The sequence below is a fragment of the Henckelia pumila genome, chromosome 4, assembly GCF_033568475.1.
Source record: "Henckelia pumila isolate YLH828 chromosome 4, ASM3356847v2, whole genome shotgun sequence".
In the NCBI taxonomy this organism is placed as follows: domain Eukaryota; kingdom Viridiplantae; phylum Streptophyta; class Magnoliopsida; order Lamiales; family Gesneriaceae; genus Henckelia; species Henckelia pumila.
In genome coordinates, this window is record NC_133123.1 from 31303710 (window position 1) to 31325798 (window position 22089).

At 37.6% G+C, this 22089-nt stretch overlaps 1 protein-coding gene across 1 annotated transcript; it reads right to left on the reverse strand.

Moving 5' to 3' along the window:
- Positions 1–18722: 18722 nt before the first annotated feature.
- LOC140863467 (F-box protein At1g47056-like) lies at positions 18723–20638 on the reverse strand. Its single transcript, XM_073266918.1, has one exon. The coding sequence runs from the start codon at positions 20535–20537 to the stop codon at positions 18906–18908; it is 1632 nt and encodes a 543-aa protein (XP_073123019.1). The 5' UTR covers positions 20538–20638; the 3' UTR covers positions 18723–18905.
- Positions 20639–22089: the final 1451 nt, after the last annotated feature.

Here is a 22089-nt window from a genome sequence, read left to right on the forward strand (position 1 = left end):
TTGAGATAATTAAATTTAAAGAGTTAAATTTAGTGAATAAAGAAGTGGGACTTCTTATTTAAGAGTAGAGGGAGTAAGATTTCCTAAAATGACATAGTGATGGGCATTTTTGGAAACCACTGAATTTGGATTCAGAAAATTTATCTTGACTTTAAAAGATGCAGAAATGGTTTCTGTGCACATTGGTGAAATTGGTTTATCAATCTGAGTCACGATGAATTTTATATTAATTTCTGAACATGCGGGCTTTGCTTGTCAGGCTTGAACTTATGACTAATGGGCCCTAAGCTGTTAGCAGCCCACATTATAAATAAGTTATTGCAGTACAAAAATTACAAACAGAGGCTCATAATTTCGAACACTAGGGTTTTTGAGACCTATAGTGGCCGCCCCCTCTCTGTGTTTTCTCTCTGAAATCCAGTCCGTGAATTTCGAATTTGCAGTCTGGTTTAACGGATCAAATTAGTTAATTCTCTTCGTAGAAACTTTTGATAGATTTTCTAGTGCAATCTATCAGAGGGATTAAACTTCTGTTCGTGGACCTGATTGAAGAATTATTCGTCCATCAGTTCCTGGGATATACAACAAGAGTAGAGTAATCTGTTGGTGTCCATAATCTCGTTTCGAGATTTCAAGGTAAAAATTTAATTGTTATTTAATTTTTACACGCACAATTTAATCGTAAAGTTTTGATACCCATGATATGAAATCGTTTCATATAAAATTTTAAAACTTTCGCTGCACCGGGTATCAATTCTGATTGATCTGAAACACCGTTTTCCAACATAAGCATGCAAAACCCGCTGGCAATCTCAGTCTGTACTTGCGTACCTTACTACAGGCAGTTCCTAGCAGTCCAACTCTAGGTTCCAAGCCTATATCAGCTCTACAATGCAAATACCCATGCATTAATAATTAAGCTCTAAAAGCCTTAACTAAGCTATTGCATACTCCTAAATAATTTAAGGAGACCATAGCTATACCTGCGCTTGTCGTCAGCCCGCTGATGGCGACTATCTCGCAACTAGGGGTACACCCCTGCTGCAGCTCCACAGCCTCGAACACTGCTCCGCTACACGAGCACTGCTCCGCTACTATGTCAGACACTGTCCGACTATACTAAAATATGTTCCTTACTCCAACTCTAAAATAAGAGTACCCAAAGCCCTAAAATAGAGCCACGAGGGCAAAGGAGAGGAATTCGGTGCGCTTTGAAATGAAGCCCTTGCACCTTTATTTATAGACAACGATCGGAAGCTCCGTTCCTGATCGGAAGCTCCGAACATGTAGATCGGAAGCTCCGTTCCTCCGATCGGAAGCTCCGATGCCATGTGTCAAACCCAACCACATGCAACCACACACCTGTCACCGACAGCCGATCGGAAGCTCCGATGGCTGATCGAATGTTCCAATCTCCATGCTTCCGATATGGTTCCGATGTCACCAAGATCGGAAGCTCCGATCCTGAATCGGTGGTTCCGATCCCACTCGAGTCTTGGTGCCTTCTAAGCCATTTTCGAGTGTCCTGGATCCATTTATGAACTCCGTTAACCCTTCTGGAATTTTCTTAATCATGTTTTACTTAATCCAAACATGATTACTTGATTAATTACTCATTAATCGCTAATTCTGGATACGGGTTACTACATTTTCTCCCCCCCCCCCCCTTAAAAGATTTCGTCCTCGAAATCTAGGGTAAAACCTCGAGAACGTACAAGAAACCTTTGTTCGAGTGTCTGGTCGAAATATCCTTCGACACACTCAGACTCCCGTCAAATTCTCTGCAAGCTTCATTAATGCTGACCCGCATTAACATTTTCCCAGCTGGAAATTTCTGCGCTACTGGTCGACAATCAAACTTCCCTTGCGCTAGCGTATCGTAACACCGACACTTCTTTCACTCGGACCACGATCTTTCTGACCACGAAGGATACAATACCCGCTTGATCAATATCATCGTCCCAAAGTAATTTTAGACTAACGAAGACCAAGTCATAACTTGACTGGCTTACGACAATCGTCGAATCACTAATCAAATTAACCATCTAATGGTTCCAAAAGTTCCCGGTGCTCAACACCTCTAGTTAGGAAAACACTAATCCCCAACATTGTGCTGACACATTCTAATATGAATCTCGCTTTAAGATAATCCAGTTGACTCAAGTCTATACTTCAACGTAACTGCTCACAATTTTCCCTAGACTGGTTACCCTCCCCACTCTCCCTGAAGCACAACCGGCTTCCCAAGGAATACTGGGAACTTAAACCATCATGTCTAGTACATTCTGCTGTCCACGTTTCTTAGTATAACCTCAACAATGTGCCCTGATGATAACTATCATCACTTGCAATTCATGACGCTACGTCATCTCCTAGCCATTGGCCTGCGAAATCACGCATACATTGTAATGGAAGTCATTACGCCTCTGATGATTTACATCATCTCGATCATAGGTTATTCACCTCATGAATTTCAATCGATAGACATCCTCTGGTTAGTTATACATACTCGCAATCACTGTACACACATCAAGACTAAGGCAAGCTCCCACCAATATGCTCGACTGGGACATTCCACAGTGCACAGACATATGAAAATGCTTCCTATTCCGTCTCGAAACTCGACAGTCATTGCACCTGGTATAACTCAACTCAGAGTCTCTGATAATACCATCAGCTCAAACCAATCTCCCAAGGTTGAACATACTGATCCTGGAACTAAATCCCAACAGATTCTCAATAGTCAAATCGCTCCCTTGCCGAACGCATCAGTCTCAGCACTGAACGATCTAACTCGTCGATCCCTAGTCAATCCTGGGAAACACTTGTGCTCGAAGTAACTTGCCACTCGATGCACATCCGAATATCTTCCATTGCTAAAGCACAATATCCTTGACGAATGATCCGCACTGATGTGGCTTGTCGACTGGAAAGAACAAAGTTGCTTCATCGTTATCTTGCGAAATCTTCAATTCCCACAAAAATCTTGTTGGCTACTAAGTTGAAATTCTACTATCTCTGTCATACATCGCACATCACTAGCTGGAAGATTAGTGACACAACCTGCTGGATCTCGAGAATTTAGACCCCAGCTAATGTCATACCTCACGATTAGACAACTAACGTTCTTTCCTAATGTCCATTAGCATTTCTAACTACTCATCGGATTCAACCACAACGGTACACATAGATGCCCGCACTTAACCGAAATGTCCGGTCAACAATCTTCACTATTGTTGTTTAATGGAAAACTCTCACATGAAACATCAACATGATCCATTCCTGACCTATTGCTATCACTAAGCAATTGATTGAATCAATATCAGCTTCCTTCTTAACAAGAATTCTCTATACTGGAAACTACCAACTCACTTGCTTGTCTCCACTGTCAAGTTAGCACCTAACTTGATCATACAAGTCCACTTGCAATCGTTCCTGATTACAACAATCCCAGAAGATTCATCTCTGACGATCATTGAGACTAAATAACTCAAATCTCCAATTTCTCTGAGATGGTATTCAGTACTCTTCCCATAAGCATTACTCAACAAAATAATATCCCAAGTATTTCTTAATTGCTACATCCTGATCAACCCTGATTGGCTCAACCAATCGAATTTGTCGATCTACTTAAGTTCGCACTTATCAGATCAGACCACCACTGATCATCCAACTTACATGGCTCGGTCAATAACCATGACTCAGCTGCCACAAAGAACCATTTCCAAACGGTGTCAGATCACGGTACATAAGTAGTTTACTTGGCACAAGTCCTGCGCCTTTTTCAGCACTACTAACCGCTGCTTCGTATTCTGAACTTAATCATCCTAACTCTGACAGAGTTACCCAATAACCACTAGTAGTCACTAGCACAGATCCCGTGCCACCTTAGCACTACTAATCTTTGTCTTGTTCACCCAAGGCAAATATCAAGATAGACTAAGCCCATTTCCATCCCATGAAAAATTCTACGCTCAATCTCTGAAATATCAGACAGTACTTAGTGCAACCACTGGACTCACTATCCTTACCTCGTTCATTCAGAATGAACACCACGACTCGTCAAGTCTAAGAAGAATAACTAAAGAATCCCAAAGATTTTCACAATCTTCGGTCACTCTCCTTATCATATCCCTTGTTAAGATTGTGCAACAGTTCAAGACTAAGGTAGCTTACCTCAATAACCCACTTGGACAACCACCAAGGTTTCACGGGTATAGGTCACGCTTCCCTCACATCTCAATTAATGCTTATACAATCCTTAGCATACGGTATAAACCATCACAGATGAAGTCCATCATCATGAAGTAATTCTCCTATTCGAGTTGAAGTGTTAGAACAACATCCTATCCAAGTTCTTGGATAATTCCTATCACAAGGAAATTCTAACCATAATTCTGATGACAACCCCTAGTCATTGCTGGTAGAAATCCATCCACTTACTAGATCCACACGTCTAGCAGTAACTCAAAGGTTAAAAGCTATCTGCTCAGAGTACACACTTGTCAAGGAAATCCCTCCAAGACTGGTTCCCACAGTAGAACATAAACAATATCTCTGGCACACCAGACGATATCAAACCATCGATGTCAAACTTGATATCTAATCCAAGGTCATACCCTGTCGTGACTGCTACCAAATCCATAGACTGAATAGCCTTCCCACCGCCAATCCTGAAGCACCAAGGCTCCCAGATAACCTCTGAAGTACAAGGACTCCCAGAGTAACACTGGCATAGGGTCGCGCCCCATCACGTCTGGTCATGGTCATAGTCCACAACTCTCGGTATATACTGGACCTGGTATCCCGATGAAAACCCATCATCACAAGTCTCAACCTAACAAAGGTCAGACAGCCTACTATTCTCAAGGAAACAACCTAGAACAAAACCCAAATGTTCTAAACCTAACAATACCCTTAATGCCTCTAGATGAGTCCACTCATCGCTGGCACTAACATAGTCCACTGACTAACTAGGTCAATCCTAGGAAAACGCCTAGACTAACCGCAAGTCAAATAGTCACAGTCGGCCCACTCAAATCCCATGAGCTACAGTAGTTGAACACTAATCAACTAAAACAATGTCAATCCTAACAAAATCACTTGCAATCATTCACGAATTGCTGGATAGGTAAAACATGTATCACTTATTTCAAGTTATGTACAATTCTCTTTATTACAATCTCATGTAATACATACAGTATTCAAAATACAATGAAATGTACAATCGAATTGAAATGATACAACCAAAGTATGATGATTCATTACAACTGAAATACTGTTTACAACTACATCAATACAGTATTTAAATCATCGTACACGTCTTCGTTTCTTGAGCATGAAGCTTCTAATCGACACACGCATCGATACAAGCATACTCCCAACCAAGTCTCTCTACATGTCCTCCTGCGAAGAACTATGGAGAAATGGCTCGTGATAGCTAACCAGCTATGCTCTGCATCAGTGCATATCAGTCGACCCCTCCTGCTCACGATCTACCATCAGCGTTCTTCTTGTATTCATATCATGATTTTGAACATTAAGTTTCCCGTGTGCCTATCGAATGTATCGATATCAGCATACCGGCAAAACCATGTTCTGCATGAGGTTAAAGACCTCACTCTCGAAACCTGTCATGCTTTAGGCACTCGAGACATTCTTTGGTGAAGGTCTATCTGACAATCTCTCCAACTACTAGTGGAGAATCTTCATAGTAGTGTCTTCATGGTATGGACTGTACATATGCAAGCATCAAGTGCGTCCCATCCAATGCTCTGCCACTGCCTCTGGCATCCGGTAATCGATCCAAAGCTAGGATCCACATGAGTAGAAGTCTTGAAAACTTGGACACGATCCATCACTCCTGTCCGCACTTGCTAGAATCCCATAAGCCAAATCTTTAGAAATCCTGCCGATGATGATAGTCTCTGGGCAAACTAATTGCCGCATCATCACCTCTTCCAAGGTCTCATCCATCCTATAAGGATAACCCAAATTCTTATTACTATATCTCAAGTCTCTTGCATGCATATGCTCTGATACCAATAAATATAGCGACCCTGCCCGGATCCGCTACCTAATCAGAGTTAAGAGCGTAATTAAACATGCATTAAATAAATCACTGCGGAAGACTTAAATAAAAAAACAGACCGGCAGAATACAACTGGTTAAATAAATTCGATTTATACAACCAAATCGAATAAATAGCCTAAAGGCAAAACCTACAGCTAATCCTGCTGTCTTCACTGGTCACTGGCTACTCCAAGCTCCTGGTGCTCAATCCTGCACCTACACCTGCCCCGTCGAATGGGGTGTCTAGATACACAAAAAAAGACTGGACGTGAGCTCTAAGCTCAATACGAAAGCACTGGGTAAAACATACAAATATGATGCATGCAAATGATAGGGTATCCATATCTGAGATAACTGTATATAACTGCTCAGTAATGGCGCCTAATACATGAGTGGTACAACCCGGGGAGCAAATCCTGCGTACACTGCTCATTCCTACAGGACGTGGACTGTGTCCCCGAATGCTAACTACCCATGACCCGTCAGTCACTGAGCACTAGACATCAACCATCCAGACAGGGCTGAGCGGCCCTACGTGGCTCATCTCATAAGATGGATAGGCACAATATGATATGCACATGCTGCATAATAAATTACATACAAAATGCAACATATAAGCATGCAAAACCCGCTGGCAATCTCAGTCTGTACTTGCGTACCTTACTACAGGCAGTTCCTAGCAGTCCAACTCTAGGTTCCATGCCTATATCAGCTCTACAATGCAAATACCCATGCATTAATAATTAAGCTCTAAAAGCCTTAACTAAGCTATTGCATACTCCTAAATAATTTAAGGAGGCCATAGCTATACCTGCGTTCGTCGTCAACCCGCTGATGGCGACTATCTCGCAACTAGGGGTACACCCCTGCTGCAGCTCCACAACCTCGAGCACTGCTCCGCTACACGAGCACTTCTCCGCTACTATGTCAGACACTGTCCGACTATACTAAAATATGTTTCTTACTCCAACTCTAAAATAAGAGTACCCAAAGCCCTAAAATAGAGCCACGAGGGCGAAGGAGAGGAATTCGGTGCGCTTTGAAATGAAGCCCTCGCACCTATATTTATAGACAACGATCGGAAGCTCCGTTCCTGATCGGAAGCTCCGAACATGTAGATCGAAAGCTCCGTTCCTCCGATCGGAAGCTCCGATGCCACGTGTCAAACCCAACCACATGCAACCACACACCTGTCACCGACAGTCGATCGGAAGCTCCGATTTCTGATCGGAAGTTCCGATCTCCATGCTTCCGATATGGTTCCGATTTGGTTCCGATGTCACCAAGATCGGAAGCTCCGATCCTGGATCGGTGGTTCCGATCCCACTCGAGTCTTGGGGTCTTCTAAGCCATTTTCGAGTGTCTTGGATCCATTTATGAACTCCGTTAACCCTTCTGGAATTTTCTTAATCGTGTTTTACTTAATCCAAATATGATTACTTGATTAATTACTCATTAATCGCTAATTCTGGATACGGGTTACTACAGACTATATGTATTGGAATTCCAGGCAAGAACTGTCATCAGTGTTGCCAACACTGAACCAGAACACTGCCAGGAGGAAAAATACTGAGAAAAAGGTTTGGGTACCAAAAGCTAAATCCAGTTGTAATGTTGTTTATACTTCCTTAAAATCTAATGTTGCAGGTCATTGGTACTTTGACAGTGGCAGTTCACGCCACATGACAGGATTGAAGAAGTATCTTTCTAACTACGTTGAACAGGATAAAGGAAAAGTGACTTATGGAGGAGGAGCCAATGGAAAGATTGTTGAAAAAGAAACTTTGAATGTAGAAGGACTGCCTAAGCTACACAATGTTCTACATGTTGAAGGATTAAATGCAAATCTTATTAGCATTAGTCAACTTTGTGATGATGATTTTTATGTTAAATTTGATAAGAATTTATGTCAAGTTTTTGATAAAAGTAATTCGTGTGTTTTGACAAGGTCTAGATCATCGGACAACTGTTATCAACTTGGAGAGGAACTTGCTTGAAAATTTACCAAGGTTGATGATTTGAATTTATGGCATCAAAAGTTGGGACATGCCAACTTCAAAGCATTGAAAAAACTGAGCCAGTATGATGCTGTACGTGGGATGCCAAATTTAACTTCTGGAGTTCCATATGTGTGTGGAGACTGTCAAAAAGGTAAGCAAACTCGTGTGTCACATCCAGTGTTACAACACTGTGAGACAACACAATGTCTTGAACTCCTACACATGGACTTAATGGGACCTATGGAGGTTGAAAGCTGTGGAGGTAAGAGGTATTCATTTGTGTGAGTTGATGACTTTTCAAGGTACTCATGGGTAAGTTTTTTAAGAGAAAAGTCTGAAAATTTCGATGCTTTCAAAAAATTGATAAAGCAGATCACTAATTTGTTTGCTTTGAAGGTTATCAGGATTCGAACTGACCATGGTAAGGAATTTGAAAACTCGTTGTTTGATCAATTCTATGAAAAGGAAGGTATATCACATGAATATTCAGCACCTAAGATACCTCAGCAGAATGACATTGCCGAAAGGAAAAACAGAACCCTCCAAGAGATGGCAAGGGTTATGTTAAGCTCCAAAAATATTGCAAAAAGATTTTGGGCTGAGGCTTTAAATACTGCATGTCGCATTTCTAATAGGGTATATTTAAGAAAAGGTTCTACTATGACATCCTATGAAATTCTCATGGAAAAGAGGCCTAACCTTAAATATTTTCATATTTTTGAATGCATATGTTATGTTTTGAATGACAGGATGCAGTTGGCTAAGTTTGATTCAAAAGGCGATAAGTGTTTATTTCTTGGATATGCTTTGAATAGTCAAGCTTATCGTGTGTTTAACTTGAGAACTAGAACTATCATTGAATCTATTAATGTGGTATTTGATGATTATGCTGATCTGAAGGGAAAACAATTGAAGACAATATTGATGATCTGCTAGATACTGTCTCTTCACAGACTGATTCTAGTGTTGTCAATAGTGTTGTCCCTCCTGAAAAATCACCCAGCACAACACTAAGTCCAACACTGAATATGAATGAACAGAGTACAGAATAACAGGATGATTTTGAAGATGAAATACGAGATGTTGGACATGATGTACCTAGCAAGATTCAGAAAAATCATCCTACTTCACAAATCATAGGAGATGCACAAGGAAGGATGCAAACCCGAAGAAAGAAAAAAGTTGATTATCGAAAGATGAGTGGGTTAGTGTGCATGACTTCCGCATACTCTCAGGTAAGACATTCTTGCTTTGTGTCTAGTATTGAACCAAAAAATGTTGGTGAGGCTTTAAAAAATGAGTTTTGGGTCAATGCTATGCATGATGAACTTGAACAATTTGTTAGGAATGATGTGTGGATCTTAGTTCCTCCACCTGATCATAGTAATATCATTGGAACAAAGTGGATTTTTAAAAACAAAACTGATAAATCAGGAAATATTGTGAGGAATAAGGCGAGGTTGGTAGCTCAAGGGTATACACAAGTTGAGGGGGTGGACTTTGATGAAACCGTCGCTCCTGTAGCCCGAATAGAATCCGTTAGATTATTGTTGGCTATTGCATGTCACATGAAAATGAAAATTTTTCAAATGGATGTAAAAAGCGCATTTTTTAATTGAATTTTGAGTGAAGAAGTTTATGTAAGACAACCTAAGGGATTCGAAGATCCACATCATCTTGATCATGTTTATAAATTGAAGAAGACCTTATATGGATTGAAACAAGCACCTCGTGCTTGGTATGGAAGGCTCACGGAGTATTTGCTTGACATTGGATTCAAAAGAGATGAGGTAGATAAAACACTTTTTGTTCAAAAAGTACAAGGTAACATTCTTATCTGTCAAATCTATGTTGATGACATAATTTTCTGTGCTTCATCTCAAAAACTTGTAAATGATTTTGTTGAAAGCATGACTGCTACCTTTGAAATGAGCATGGTAGGTGAGTTGAATTACTTTCTAGGATTACAAGTGAAACAAATGAGTGATGGAATCTTTTTGTGTCAAAGAAAATATGCTAAGAATTTGGTGAAAAGGTTTTGTACTGATCATGTTAGACATATGAAAACACCAATGGAAACTAATGAAAAACTGTGCAAAGACAGTGTTGCTGACAGTGTTGACAACACTTTGTACATAAACATAATTGGAAGTCTGTTGTATCTAAGTGCAAGTCGACCTGATATTATGTTCAGTGTGTGTTTGTGTGCCCGATATCAATCTGATCCTAAAGTCACACATATGAAAGCTGTAAAACGAATTTTGAAGTATGTTGCAGGCACTTTAGACTTAGGGTTATGGTACACTAAAGAAACCAATACTAATTTGGTAGGCTATAGTGATGCTGATTGGGCAGGAGATGTTGATGAGAGGAAAAAAACCACGGGTGGTTGTTTTTTATTTGGGTAACAACTTGGTTTCATGGTACAGTAGGAAGCAGAACTGTGTGTTACTTTCCACTGCTGAATCCGAATATGTGGCAGCGGGAAGTTGTTGTTCTCAATTAATTTGGATGAATCAAATGCTACAAGACTATGGTCTTACAAGTGAAACACCAATTGTGTATTGTGACAACTCAAGTGCTATAGATATATCAAAAAACCCAGTACAACACTCTCGTACTAAACACATTGACATAAGACATCACTTCGTTCGAGATTTAATTGAGAAGGACATGATCCATATGGAGTTTGTTGGGACCAATAACCAACTGGCCGATATTTTTACAAAAGCATTAAACTTCGAGAGATTCTCCAGTCTTAGGAAATCTCTCAACATGTGTTCTTTATAAACACTCACGGTTGTTGTCCTTAAGTGTTTCCAACACTGACGGACAACACCAAACATGCATGAGCATTTTTAGGGCTTTAGGCATACTGCATATTCATAATGTTCTATGTTTTGCACTGTTTGATAATACTGACTGATACTTTGTAGTTCTTCTGTCAAAGTTATTTTCATAACACACTTGCCATGAAAATATGTTTTAAACCACGAAGTAGTTGAGGGATGTTCATGTATTCCATGATCTTGTCCCATGTGAAAAGTGGTTTTAAAAATTAAAAAGCATGGTTTGATAAAATTTCAGTGACCAATGTCTTGAAAATCAAACTAAAATCAGAAGAAAATTGGAAAAAACTACCTAAGAGAGTCCAATGAAGACCGTTCTTTTAGTGTGCAGGCTACCACTTCTGAATCAAAATAAAAAGAAGAAACACATGGCTCTGGAAGTGTGACAAATTCAAAAGTATTTTGAAGACTACAGTGTTGTTGGGAAGTGTTGCCAATACTGGTGTTTAACACGTGCTGCACACACTTTGCATGCATCATTTTTTATCTAATCTCATTACATTCTGTTTTAGACATAAATTAGGTCATGCATTTTGCATTTATTGTGATCATATCGTGCTCAGGGTTAACAGTTCAAAGACGAACAAAAATTGGAAAAATTGCCCAACTTGCTGAAATTGAATTGATTGAGATTGAATATGTTTCAGTGGAGTTAAAACTCGATGTGGAGTTATTTATTTTTGGGGAATATTGATATATTCTTAAGTAAGAGTTTCAGAGTATCCTTAATTAATCAAATTTAATTTTCTTAATTAGAGAGATTTTTTTACCCGTTGGAGAATTGTTACCGTTAGGGGGAGATTCTTAGTCTGATATGAGGGATAGGGGCTTTTGATTTTTTTTTACCGTTTGAACCCCATATTCCTATATATTTCTAAGCACTGTAGAAATTGATCTTATCGTTTTCAATCTTTTCTAATTCTCTGCAAAAATTCTCTGAAACCCTTAATTTCTATATTGTTTATAATGGCAGGCAAAGCTTTCGATTCGCATGATATTCGATCGGAGATGGGTTATCAAGAGAAAGCCAAGCCTTCGGAGCTATCTTCTGATCATATTCTCTTGATTGTACCTGTTGCCATTCAACCTACACCGTTGGCAGAAATTGCTCCAGGAGAACCCGGGAACGAAATCGACCTTGTGAATCCTCCTGATTTCTTAGTGTTGAATCATGTGTTCCCAACACAGCCAATAGCGAGAAGGTCAAAGCGCCAAGCGGGCTTCAACCCCGATTTTACTACCAATAAGAGATTTCGTGGTAAGGGGGAGACTTCACGTCCTATTTTGGATGATCCAGATTTCTCATCTGGAGATGATTCTGCGGATCAAAATTTTGAGGTGGTTGCTAGGACAAAAACCGTTGTTGCTGAAAATGCCAAATCAAAGAAAGGAGTTTCGTCTAGTGGTGATGATTCTTCTGATGAAATTTTTACTGATTTGGCTTCTACTGAGAAAGAGTCATCTAGTGCTGCTGTTACTGATGATACCACAAAGCCAACCACAGAGGCTCCAGTGTCTATTGATGAGGAAATTTCACTGGCCACTTTCATGGCGAATATTCGGAAAACCAAGGCTAAACCAGTTGCACCTTCACTAGTTCCATCTGATGGTGATGAAACAGATGCTGAAATGTTGCAAGAGTTTGAGAATAACCGGCCTCAGGAGTCTGATAGTTCATCTTCTTCGAGAACTGAGGAAGAAGACTATGAGGATGCTGCTTCTGATGGTTCTGGAAGTTATGAGAAACAAGCTGCTGATGACAATGTTGCCAACACTGATGACAACACTGCTGCTGAATCTGACTCTGATATTGATTTTGCTAAGGCATACAATCTTCAGTTTTATTCAAAGGAATCTGCTGATGAATGGGAAGCTCTGTCTGGAAAAGACTGTTGGGATGAAAGAAATATTGATGAAGTGTCCTTCGAAAAGCAGAACTTGGTGACTTTCTTGAAACAGCATAATTTATTTTCTACTGTCACCACTGCCGGACCATTTTCAAGAAGAGCTGTGTTAGAATTTTACTGCAATCTGAACATGAAGATTGGAGATGAAGAATCATTTAAGTTTGGAAGAGTGTACATCCGAGAAAAGGTGTATGATTTTACTCCTGTTTTGATCAATGAGCACTACAATACTCCTGATATCGATGATGATGTAGTTACTGAGGATATTGATCAAGTCACTAAAGTGATCACTGGAGGAATGGTTCAAAAATTTCCACTGCACCCAGACAGGTTGTCAGCTGCAAAGCTTACTTATTTCTTTTATGTGCTTCACAAAATTGCGATCAGGAATTGGACGCCATCTACCAATACAACAGTGATAACTAAGCCACAAGCCCTTGCGCTGTTTTCCATTGATACTCAAGCTCCTTTGGACATTGGTAATTTGGTGTTTGAAAATATTATGACCTTTCGAGAAGGTGGTTAGAAAGCAACTAAGTTTCCGTTTCCTTCATTGATCTATGGTATGCTGGAATCTCAAGGTTTCACGAAAGAGGATGATGAAGAATTGATTGGAGGAGATGAGCTTATCAAGATCGCACCTAGTTTGCTGAAAGGAAATAGGATGATTGATCTACCATGGACTGGTGTTGTACCCAGTGTCGCCAACACTGAGTCTGTTCCACCTATGACTATTCACAACACTGCTGTAATTATGTTGAATTCTACTGCAATTCGTGCTCAAATGGCTCATGCTGAACTGAAAATTGCACAAGCCAAAGCTGATCTGGAGTACTATGAAGCCTTAATGGCTAAGTACAGGACTAAACTTGGACTACCAGGGCCCTCTGGACAAAAAGGGGGAGTAGGATCAAGTGCTGAGCAAGCTGAAGAGACAGATGATTAGATGTGGTTGATCATAATTGGTTTTAGGATTTTTTTTTTCTTATCCTTATCTTTTATTTTTGTTATTTATTATTTTGCTCTGAGTTAGTAATATATTTCTGAGTTGATTAGGTTGTGCTCCTTATTACTTATTACTCTCTGATATGATATTAAACTATTTGCTACTCTGATCTAGTAAGTGTTGAGAGTTGGTGTTGCCAACACGACCATACAACACTATGTTCTAAGATGATTAAATTCAGGGGGAGCTTTAGTTGCATAAGATAGGGGGAGTTATTTGCATTTATGTGTGTTTTGTCCAGAAAGGCAAAAAGGGGGAGTTTGAAAGAACATGTTGTGCACATGTCTTTTAAATTATTTTCTTATTGCATTCAATTTCTATATTTATAGTTTTGCCTTTCTTAGAACAAGTTTTAAAATTGGTAATATCAGTTATATCTTGATTCGAAATATTTGATTATGATGATATATTGTTTCCATGCTTTGTAGGTTCTTATTTATGGAAATATATTGAAGATCTATTTATAGGAGTGCTTGGACCGAGAGAGAAAAAAAACAATGAGATAGAGAGATCAAGAGAGTGAAACATAGAGAGCAAAATACATAGAGAAAGTACTGCAGAAATTCTAGAGTATTGAAGTTCGATCATTGAAGAATTTCTGAAGAGATACTACTGCTACGTTGTGTTGCCAAGTAGTGTTGGAAATACTGAAGAACACACGAGTGAAGTGTTGTTCAGAAAGTGTTTCTTTGGTTTTCGTTTTTCGGCTTAGAACTTCCTATTGATGTTTTATTCTAGTTTTTACTAGTTTTTAGAAAGTCGTTTATTTTCTCAATTTGTTGAGAAAAGTAGTTTTTTATAAAACAATCGCTAGTTGGTTTTTTGTAAACTGATCTGATTTTCTAGTGATTATTTCGCCATGAGGTATTGTACAAGTACTTAGTACTTGTGCATAATTATTTTTGTGTTATTTACTTTTACTGTTAGTTAATTATTCTGCTGCATAGTGTTATCGTGAAGTGTTGACAATACTGAAAGATAACACAGACTCGAATATTTATTTCTGGTATTTCTGTGATTTTAGACTATCCAAACCTTACAATTGGCGTCAGAGACATTCACTTGACGATACTAAGTGTGATTCTGTTTTTGTGTTTGACAGGATATCACAATGGAGATACCTTATTCAGGAACTGCTCAACGTCCTCCAATCTTGGATGGATCCAACTATGCTATCTGGAAAGTTAGAATGCGTGTCTACATCAAATCGATTGATGAAAAGGCATGGCAGCGTGTGCTACAAGGATGGAATCCACCAAGGAAAACTGATGGAGAAGGAGATTTTCTCCTCAAACCAGAAACGAAATTGAATGCCGATGAAACCGCTGCTTTTTGTTCAACGCCTGTACAATTTTATTAAAAAATATTTTATTTTTTAATATTATTAAAAAAATTTAATACAGGTGAAATTAATTATTTTTAATTAAATTTTTTAATGAAAATAAATATTAAATTACAGATGAAATTAATAAAGTAGAGATACATTTATTATAAAAAAAATAAAATTTTTTATTAAATTGAATATATAAAGATAATATTAAAGTAAATGTGGTCCCCAAAAATATTTGGTTTGCGAGATATTTGATTGTGAAATGTGGTATATTTGAGTAGTGAGATGAGATATTTGATTGATGACGAAGAGCCTGAGACCCATAAATATTTGGGAGTTCATAGACTACTATGGATGCAAACCCTTATGCTGTTTGAATTCTTAAGAGGAAATATTCAAGAAAGGCTTAGGATATATTATGGACAAGCCTCCTAGATGTTAAACCCTTGACATTGTGAATACATTTGGCCCAAAATTGATCATTTAGGTGTCTGATTTTATTGTTTGACCGAATTTTGTTAACCACGTATGAGATCCAACGTTTTTTTTTTAAAATAATAATAAAAAAACTATATTCATGATAAATAAAAAATAAAAAATCAAGCACTAATACATAAATAATAAGGATGTAGGGGACACAACCAACCCCTCTTGTGCAATCCGTAATCCCAGAACGGTCATGAAAAGAGTGGAGCTATTTCCCATTAGTCATGGAATGGGGTTTTGCTTAAAATTTGGTGCTAAAGAAGTTTGTGTTTTCTCTGACACGGTTCAAACTATAGAGGCTCTCAATAGTTCAGCAATCGACTTGGGTTCAAATGGGGTGATCAATTCTGGATAATCGATATATTCTGGACTCAAGAGCTTTCGTTTATGTCAAACACATGACGGGATCGACAAACCAAGTAGCTCATCGGTTAGCTCGTGTAGCCACTGAATCTTCTTCTTCTGTTGAATGGTGTAATGGTGATTTACCACCTTGGTTACTTAATATTGTAAATCAAAACATTATGAAGTAATGCATTTGGTTTACTTTCAAAAAATAAAAATAAAAAAACTCTTGTCTAAACTTAAACTTTGACAAAATTGGATTTGCCCCCATTTTTGCCTGAAAAGTACCATTTGGGTAAATATCAAGCTTGAAAAACTCGAGAAGCTAACGATGATGATGTATTGGACTCTTGGTCAAGAGCTCCTAGCTTTGCTTCGCTAATAGAGTTAGATTAAAAATCATGAAAATTAAAATTAGATAAGAGTCTAGAAGCGATTCCTAAAAGTCCCACAATACTATCTAAGAGAGTGTTTGCAATAGATTGTGCTTTTGTAAAAGTGATTAATTTATAGATTATAAAAAAATTAAAAAAAATCAAAAGTTGGTAGTGTTTGGAAACAAATGTGAAAATCTAAAAATCAAAGTTGGGTAGTGCTTGATAAATAAGTGATTAGAGTGATTTTAACAATGACCTTCTTATTAGAATCACTTTTGGAGAATCATAATCACTACATGACTAGCTTTTGGATTTCAATTAAGTTAAGCATAAGCTAACACATAATCTAGGTTTAAAAAACATACAAAAATGATTTTTTTAAGTCAAAAGCTAACAATCACTATTTTTTAGTGATTGCAAACACTCCCTAAGTCTTTTGGGTTACCTGAACTTATTTTACAAAATTTTTTAAAATATTTCTTTTTTTATATATGTAAAAACCCAAATTATCCTTATTAATTTTATTATATCTCAAATCTACCATCATATAACATATCATACAAGTTAATTTCAAATAATAATAATATTTTTATTTGTTTATCATCATCATTATTATTATCATCATTATTATTATTATATTTTTACTAAAATTAATGTGATTAAGATTTATTACTATATATCATACAAGTTAATTTCAAATCTACCCTCATAATATATCATACAAGCTCCGCCTCTTTCTCTTTATCTTTCTTGTTCTCTTTCTCCATCTCGGGTACTTCGTAAAACTAAATTAAAATTATAATTTTAAGCACAGTTCTGTTCACTATATTACTAATATATGTATAACTCATCACATCACATCTTACGTTCTTCTCATCATATTATTTATCCATATATTAACTATTTATTTTATATAAATCAAATCATTAATTATTTATCTCAATCAATCAAATCATTAAATTTAAATTACTATATTACCCCTTATAAATAATATAATTTTTATTTTATTTATTGTTAAAAAACAAAATAGTCATTTAACATTTTTATATAAAATTATCAAATCATTAATTATTTATTTTTATTTTATCTATCAATCAAATCCAATACTATTTTAACTATAATTTTTTATTTATTTTTTTATTACATTATATTATTTATATATATATATTACTTATACCATACCTCAAACCAAACAGCACCTTAGTTGTATTGTGACGATACAATAAAAAATCTCATATTTACAAGTCTTGACATTTGTTCCGCTAGAAGGACTGGATCAAAGTCACGGAATTGACACAACCAACAAACTATTTAGCATATCCTTTTTGAAAGGAAAACAAAAACAAAAACAAATAAACGAACAAACAAACAATATAGTATACGCGGGAAATTTAGAGTCAAGGAAAGTACAACTACAACATATTCCAGTGTGCTACAGCCCATGGTGAGGACACCATGATACACTTTCCCCAAAAATATTGACATTTTAAATTAGGAAAATGCTACATATACATGGAAGGCTACATGTTGAGTTACACACTACACATAAAAATACAAAATTGTCTCTCCACTTTATTTGAAAAATTATTTCCAAAATACATCAAGGATATTTATGTAATGTCAAGTGTAACGTGTAACCCAATGTGTAACCCTCCGTGTACACGTAGCATCACCCTTTAAATTATCGTAGTTTCCACGATATGGTAACACTCGAAAGAACGGATATATAGAACGATTGCTTCCATTTCAAAACATCCCAATTCCCAACAGTCCAAAGAGAGAAAATATTTGTAACATTCTTACCAGTTCAAGAACATCATAGGAAAAAATATATTTAAAGATTTATAGTTCCTAGATAAGAAAGAAACTGCACAACAACTATAAAGTACAAATTAGAAAGAATGTAAGATAAGGCAGTACAAAAAGAAACGAATTCCAACAAAAAGACGAATGATTTCACTCGTAGTCAAGGTCTGGGTATAGAAATAGGAATAACATTGAAGACATTGAAGAGGACATAACAAATGAAATGGAATTTAGGTAGTGTTTGGGACAGGTTCTAGGAAGCATTTCCCAGCTTTTACTTAACAAAATCTGTGAATTGCTTCCTAGAAAGCTCACCCAAACACTTCCTTAGTTGAGTTTGAAGTGACAAATAATCATATGATTGGAATTTGATCAAAATATGATATCTGTAATCGACTGTTGTCGCTATACACGCTCCTAGTACTTCTACATATCAGGTTTGTGGAAGTGAAAACAAACTGAAAATGAACAAAATAAGATTGGTTCTAATAACTAAACAGCAGAACTCAAGAAAGTATATACTGTGTTATAAAAGCTCAAATACTCAACAGGAAGAAGGGTATAAATTTGTACAAATTTGAGTGGCAAATTGCACAATGTCACCGAAGTATCCAACAATAGAAGTTCAAGCCAAAGTTGTAGCCAAACTATGTTTTAAGTACATGAAACACCAGCACACACTGAACAAGAATTCATCCTTTTAAATCTTATCCAGTTCATTCATAAGCTATAAATTTGAACCACCATTACCTATTGATAACCTCCGAAAAGCACAAGCAACGAGAGTCCTTCCAGCTAGAAGGCTAAACCTAGACTTACCGGACGATCTGCCTCCATTACTAGTTGATGGCGTATCAACATCTGCTGCAGCATTCGCACCAACAACGGTTACTGTTCCATTGATCACTGATGGGAACTCTACCCCATCATCGTGTGCTCCTCCATCACTAGCACTCGCCTCCATGGCCTCAGGTTCGATCTCGTCCGCGTCCAAATTCACAGCCAGAGAAACCCTTCTGGCCCTCAGCCAATCTGCAACTTCACTCGTTACTCCCTTACATTTCTTCACTTTGATTTTCACCAAATTAGGACACCCAAAAGCGAATGCCTCAATCCCTGTATCTGTCACACGACAACCCTTTATGCAAAGCTTCTTCAATGCCATACATTTAGCTGCAATACATGATACCTCAGGATCACCTATCGTTTCACTTCCACAAAGTGCCAATCTTTCCAACTTTTGACAATTGGAAGCCATAGCCATCAAACTCACGGAACTCGGGTTCACCCCAATAAGAACTAGTTCCACAAGATTCACACAATTCTTGGCAATCGAAATGAGACCCTCATCGCCTATCCTGTTCGTCCTCCACCCATCTATATGTAGCTTCCTCAAAAGCTTACAAGTCTCAGCAATTGCCGAAATCCCATCATTCGAGCAGTCAGGAGCCTTCACCAGGTGCAAGATCTCCAAATTCGGGCACTTCGAAATAGCCATTAGCCCCACATCACTCACTTGCAGCCTCTCCAAATGTATCTCAGTCAAACAATTCTTCCTCCTAGTAACAGTTTCCAGTAACATATCCCAATCACCCAAACACCTCAAGATTTTCAATGTTTTTAAATTTTTTGATCCAATAATCAACGGCCCAAAACACTGGCCATTGTAAAGCTCCTTGAGAGTAATGGATTTCAGCGACGATGCTGCAACCCCTGGTCCAATCATCTCAGCAGTAAATCCATCATTGATTCCCCGCAAACGTTTAACGGAAAGTTCCTCGAGCGAATATGAATTATCCAACAGAGCGTTCATGCCTTTGGCTCCGAACATACACGATCCGCATGAAAATTTACGCAAATATTTACAATTTTGAGCTAAAGCCAACATTCCCTGCTCAGAGATCTCACGGCAGCCACGGAGCTTGAGGCGGGTGAGTTTGTGGCATCGGAGGGAAATCAAGGTCAACGCATCGTCGTTTATGCTGACGGATTTGCGGTCGCAGCGGAGGGCAAGCTTAGTGACGGAATCAAACCGGGTGAATATAACAGGGAGGTGAGTAGAAACCTCGTTTGTGGCGTTAAGGGCGAGGCGGCTGCGGCTCTGCCCTTCAACGACGAGCCAGCGGCGGCAGACCGTGGAGCACCGTTTCCTGTCGCCGGAGCTCAAAGACTGGAAGATTAGAGCTAAGCATTCATCTGGAATCTCGGACGAGTAATCGTGTCGTTGATCTACAGAGACACCGCCCACCACAGGCCGTGGATTCGAGTCATCGGAGCGGGACTCTTGGGTAAAGGTGGGATGAAGGATATGAGTCGAATTCCCAGGCGAATAGCCATGGACGGAGGCGGTTTGGCCCATTTCAGGTGATTTCACGACGGCGAGAGGAACACACGCGCCGCCAGGGTGAACGGGGAATTTGGTGGTCGAATTGGATTCAGATTTGGGAGATGAGGAGCCTTTAAATGTGTGGTATTAAAACGAATTTGACTCGTCAAAAAGGGATGGTTATAAATATAAATGGAACTTTAATTTTTTTTAAAAAAAAACAAATAGTATTAAAAACAAAGGTGTTAAATTTTCCAAAAAATAAAAATAAATAAATATATTGATGAGATCAATCAATTTAAAAATATTATGGTTGAGGTATAATTAAATCTAACCAGATATAAATAAATAAGATATTAACAAAATTAATAATCTGTAGGCACGAGATGTAATGAAAAAGAAATGAAGTTTTACAATATTTAGAATTCGAATTCTATGGTAGCGAACCCTATAATTAAATCAATCGATCCTAACTCCTAACATAACCTAAATATATTTACTGCATTAAATTTTTTCAACCAATATAATATAGAAAAACAAATAAAAAAATCAAAGAGCAAAATCATGGCTTTTATTAGGTGAATTTGCGATAATTGTCTTTATAGGGAGAAGATTCAAATATTGTGTTTTTGTTATATACGGTTTTGGACATTGAGTTGTATCATTATCTCGACTGTAGTTTATTGTAACATAAAATCAGTCTACTATTGTCATTGTCATCATAACGAAGTTCACATAATTCTCATTAATAAAAAGAAATGCAATCACCGAAACTTATATCATTTGAAAGTTACAATTATTCTTGATATGAAAGTAATCGAAACGTTAAGTTTGAGTATTGTTGTAATTATAAATTTTGGTAAAAATCAATCATGTAAATTGTAAAGTAACATAGAATTTGAAAATTATATAATCATAAAAATAAAATGATTACTTATTTGTAACTTTGTGCAATGTCAAATTGTCAATACACTCTTTATCATTCTTTCAAAAAAATAAAAAAATACACTCTTTATCCAGAATTTGGTGCTTTAATGCATAGGATACCAGCACCACTCGATAGAGTGAGCCGGCACGTTGTGCCATCGGGGTCTAATGGCAAAAAGGAAAGACAACGCCCTAAGGGGTGTTTAAGTTGGTGGAGTAGGTGAACTATTGGCTAGAGGTTAGGAGTTCGATTCCCTCTACCAACACCTTTTTGGACTAGTCTGTCACACAGGGTTTGCCTAATGTAGTTTATCTGGCTAACGTAGTTTGCAGACTATTGCGTTAATCTGGGGGTTTACCCAGTGCGCACCAAAGATAGCGACTGCGGGTTCCCACGTCAAAAAAAAAAAAAAAAAGACAACTGGCGATTAAACTTTAAAGGGAAAGAAGAAAAAAAAAAGGTTATTACTTATTTTTTCTTTTTATTTTACAAAATATTTTACTCTTTATTGGTAATGGTGGGGATACTATTTTAATTAATACTAAAGGATTAAATAGAGAGAATTTTATTTGAATCATTATATATAGAATAAATTTATAACAACTAATTTTTTTAACTGAGTTTTTTTGTTACACGGTTTCACATATCGACTCAGTC